We start from the raw sequence: 4647 nt of genomic DNA, 5'->3' as shown, positions 1-4647 counted from the left end.
CTGGAAGAGAACAGCAGAGACCATAGCCTTTGTGTTAAAGCTAGAGTCCTTAATTGAAACAATAAAGTGCCACCACGGCTCTGTGTTGGTAAAAAGCTGAGGGATGGGCCTGGAGAAATGTAACCACTCTCAAGTTTATAGACAGGGACTGACCATCTATGATATCACAATGATTGTTTAACCATGTTTTGAAGCTATATAGTGTTTGTCTACACTTACATTGTTTTCAAACATTGGAGGTAAACAAGTGCATATTTTAGGTTCTGATGTGGTACGACAGTTGAACTAAACTCACGAGGCATTTATAAGTTCTAATCTTCAAAAATCTATGGGTTTATATCCTTAATTAATGAGTAGAAAAGTGGATGTAACAACTAAGAAATCTAGCTTTAATGATTTTTTATTTAATGGCAGCTCCTGGAGTTAGTTTGGTATAAAGCTGAGAGGGTTGGGGCTGGGGAAATGTAACCACTCAAATTCGCAGACAGAGCTATGGATGCAAGGACTGACAGTCCACAAAATCGACATAACAGTTCAAACATTCTTCAGCTACACTTGGTCTTGAGTGACAATCAAGTACAGAGCACTCAAATGGTCAGTCTTACACTGTACCGAGAACTAACAAGTGGGTGATGTTGTTAGATGTAACAAGGGGATGACGTTGATGGCTGTGGAAGATGTTACCTGGTGTCGTTGGTGCACCTGATCTTGCAGCCTGTCTTGGGGATGACCAGGCCCAGGTGCATGCGCAGGCGACAATTAGTGGGCCCCGTGTGGGGCCAGACGTGAGTACCAGGCTGCATCACCGAGAACTTGATCTGGAACCCAGGGAGAAATATAGAAATAGAGAGAGAGACAGAGAGGCAGTCATACACCCAGAGAAAGTGAACAGAGCTGAAATGAAATATGAATTATGTTTTTTTTTAAATGCATTTCGACAATTAATATATAAAACCCCCCCCCAAAAAAAACATTTCCTATTTTTACAACAGAAATTGAGAGAAATATCAGTGAGCGTAACATAGCCTTTGTAACTCCATCTATCTCCAGTAGGAGCCTGCAGGACCAGCCTGTCTGTCCATCTGTCTGATAGTTGGCATGTCAGTCACGTCTGTGGTGGGGTGACCTACCTGTCCTCTCTTGCAGCCTGTTGCCTCTGGGTAGCGCTCCAACAGGCCACAGGTCTTTGGAACACTGTGGCAGGCCTCCCCTGCCTTCTTGCCTGCAAGGAACAGAAGAAGAGAAACAATGAATTAGAGGCCAGGTTCAGACATCACTAAACCTATACTTAGGATTATTTCCATTCAATTACATTTAGTGTATTTCTGACATAGGGACTTGCCAGTTGCTAGTTGTGAAGTGTTTGATTGGTTTACCTTGCTGCCAGAGTGTGAACTGGCCCCACTCCCCTTTTTCTCTGAGGTTCTCCTCTTCTGGAACAAAGAGGCCGGTGGTTTTATCCATCACTGACAGGGCCTCGTCCCTAATGGTCCTCCAGTTCCTCTCCAGGGTCTATGACATAGACCCACATTATTCATATTATTATATCTCTATGGTCAGTCCAAGCACAGCTTTACACCAGGTCAAAACTCAAATGAAGAAGAATTGACTATTTTAAGATGGGAGACAGCCCTCCATGTTTCTGCCCACGCTGTCACAGAACAGATCAAAGGAAAAGAGAGGACGTGCTCCCTCTAGAACTCTGTGACTATCAGGGAGAAAAGACAAACAGATGAGACAAGTTGTCATCATCTACATTACCTTGATTAGATCCATATAGCCAGTGTCCTTGGGCGTCCACCATGGCTGGGCTTTGAGACCGTCCACATTGTAGAGAGATCGCTGCCATACGGAGGCAAAGTGACCTCTCTGGTGCCCTCTCTCATACCACTTGTAGGCCTGGAAGAGGAGAAGACCATTGTGCTTGTAGTATTCCAAAACCAACGCATTTTAACTCATATTATAAAAGGTACATTTAAATACTCTGTTTTATCTTATTGTCAGAGGAAAAATACTATCACGATAAGTCATACTGATATCATACTCTGTGAAGTTACTACATGTATCTAGTGAATACTGCTGGTGTGGAGTCAGTATTGGTGTAAGCTTGGTGTCTGAGTTTGATCTTAACTCACACTGTCATCTCCCATTCTTTGCAAAGCGTCTCCGAGGTGGAAGTAAAATCTGCCGTCGTCTGTGCCAGGGTCCCCTGATTCCAAACCATCCTGCAGTGCAGAGAGGGGTTTCATTGCAGAGAGAGGGGTTTCATTGCAGAGAGGAGGGTTTCAGTGCAGAGAGGCGGGTTTAATAAGTGCAGAGAGAGTGGATTAAGGATCAAAAGAGTGGTTTGAATCTGTGGGAGCATGATTGGTTACAGTACTTACCCTGAGGAATGGGATGCTCTCTGCTATCTTATTTTCTGATTTGAGGATGAAGCCGTAATGGACTTTAGCAAAGCCGTTACTTGGTGCAATGGCCAACACCTACCAGGGGACACATCATTTAGAAATCGTCAATTGTTAATCAAACATTCAATCGTGACACTCATTGACATTTCCCTGCTGAAAATGTCATGCTAGATACATTCCATTTACATGTAATCTTGCAAATTACAATTCTGTTAGTAATGTGTTTACTGAAGCAGACCAGGTGAAGATGTGTTGCAAAGCAAAATCACTTCATTTTCAACACATTATTTCCCAGAAAAGAAAAAAAAAATGCTTGGAAACCCCAAAGCAGTCAAGAGTGGTGATGACGTGGACCACGGCTCACCTCCTCGTAGACCCTCTTGGCGCTCTTGTTGTCTCCGATGAGCAGGTGAGCCACGCCCAGATCGTTCTTCAGGGCCATGTCCTCAGGGAAGATCTGTACCAGCTTCTCCAACGTGGCTAAGGCACCCCTCATACGACCTACACCAGAGAGAGAGAGGGAGGGAGTCACAACACACTCTATGCACACAACCACAATCCCCAGTAATCTCAATTAGAGAAAGTATTTCAAAATACTGAATGAATTATATTAAATACTAAATTAAATCGAAAAGGCAACCACTACAACAACCAATTTACCAAATGACAATTGGAGTCGCGCAATGGTCTTCAAACTAAGTACACAAGAAAAATGTACGGTGTAATTTGTGTGTGTGTGTGTAGGCACTCCAGCACCCTTGGCCCTGTAGGTTACCTAAGAACTGCTGACGCTCGGCCCGTTTCTTCAGTGTGGCCTTGATGAGGTCAGGCGTGGCGTTGGGCAGCTCTGACGCCTCCTTGTACGTGCTGAGGGCCTTCTGCAGCATGTCGTTGCTGCGCATCTTCTCTGCCAGGTCATCTTCGGCCTGGACATACATAATGGGCCCCAGAACATTTCACCCATTTTTTAGGATCATAGTAAACATGATTTAAGATTTGATAAACACATTTAGTGTTTAACTTGATAAAGGGTTAATATTTGTTTAATCAGTTCAAAATAAACCAGGAGAATGGCATGCTACAGTATTTAGACTGTGGTTCTCACCAGGGCTTTCCCATAGCGACACCTTGGACTCTGGGGGTACTGCTGAACTAGAGTGTCAAAAGCCCGGACAGCCTCCTCCACTTTCCCCTGGGTGGCGAAACAAGACATGGGAAACAACAGATCAGCATCCATTTACTTTCAAGATAAGAGCATGTTAATTAAAAACATCACACAGTGTTATAAATAGGACAACATAAGACTACCTTTTTACGTAACTTCTCAGCCGCGTCAATTTCCGCCTTGATCGTTTTCTCAAATGTATTCAGGAGTTTAGGCTTCTTCTTCTTGGCTGAAATGAAGAACAGAACGTCATAAAAGTGAGCTATTGGTTGTATCACTCAACATGTGTGTGTGTGTGGGTGGGTGCAACCTCAGAAAATTACAATGTTGTCTCTCAATGAAATTGCAGACCAAACTGTAATCCCTCTTATTTTCAACTCTAAACGGACTTCCAGATGAGTCACTCATTGTGACTCAGTGGGTAGACATTTAAATGACTATATTCAGAATGAAAAGCTAGACACAGTTTCAGTGGCAGGGCTAGGTGGGGCAACACGAATGCCAACTGAGGAGAATAAGTACAATACTACCGTGCTGGGGTGGCAAACCATCCTGGAGAGATTCTGAGTGTGAAGGCTTTTACTCCATTTCTACACGTAAACACCTGATTCAGCCGATTAGTAGAATAAGTAGGTGTGTCAGAGTAGGGCTGGAACAAAACCCTACGGCAGGCTAGTTCTCTAAGCAGGGTTGGTCACCTCTTGCTCATCTAGAAAGCTCATGTTCACCATAGGAATCCATATCAAAAGAACACATACCTTTGTATTTGAGCATATCCTCTGGTTGGTCCTCTGCATTTCCTGAAAGACATAATAAAGGATCATTCCATGTCATTTCAGCAAGCCATGACACCCACCATCTCTGATTGTTCTGAAATTGTTTCTGTAGTTAGAAACAGATAAGATTAGCATCCCTGCAACATTATTTTGTTGAAATATAATTTCATCTCTGAGAAATTAAGCTAATTGATTGCACCCAAATTATACGATTCATGTAATATTCAATAAATCTAGTACATAACATCCAATTTGGACCACCACATTTTTTAAACAATGAGTAAGACATAAGGATTCC

At 43.0% G+C, this 4647-nt stretch overlaps 1 protein-coding gene across 5 annotated transcripts in view; it reads right to left on the bottom strand.

Moving 5' to 3' along the window:
- unm_hu7910 (un-named hu7910) overlaps positions 1 to 4647 on the bottom strand; it is a 41331-nt gene that overhangs the window by 4456 nt on the left and 32228 nt on the right. For all 5 annotated transcript variants that reach the window (XM_031836245.1, XM_031836243.1, XM_031836244.1 and 2 more), the window contains 11 exons: positions 4332 to 4373; positions 3717 to 3802; positions 3514 to 3600; positions 3184 to 3334; positions 2773 to 2909; positions 2385 to 2483; positions 2136 to 2225; positions 1762 to 1899; positions 1377 to 1512; positions 1131 to 1222; positions 685 to 818 (listed from right to left, as the gene is read on the bottom strand). In XM_031836245.1, the coding sequence (XP_031692105.1) occupies positions 685 to 818; positions 1131 to 1222; positions 1377 to 1512; positions 1762 to 1899; positions 2136 to 2225; positions 2385 to 2483; positions 2773 to 2909; positions 3184 to 3334; positions 3514 to 3600; positions 3717 to 3802; positions 4332 to 4373 (1192 nt within the window). The remainder of the gene's footprint in view (positions 1 to 684; positions 819 to 1130; positions 1223 to 1376; positions 1513 to 1761; positions 1900 to 2135; positions 2226 to 2384; positions 2484 to 2772; positions 2910 to 3183; positions 3335 to 3513; positions 3601 to 3716; positions 3803 to 4331; positions 4374 to 4647) is intronic.

This window comes from Oncorhynchus kisutch, linkage group LG11, assembly GCF_002021735.2.
Source record: "Oncorhynchus kisutch isolate 150728-3 linkage group LG11, Okis_V2, whole genome shotgun sequence".
NCBI classification, from domain to species: Eukaryota; Metazoa; Chordata; class Actinopteri; order Salmoniformes; family Salmonidae; genus Oncorhynchus; species Oncorhynchus kisutch.
Note: the sequence above shows the minus strand (reverse complement) of the source record. Positions and strands in the feature narration are given on the sequence as shown.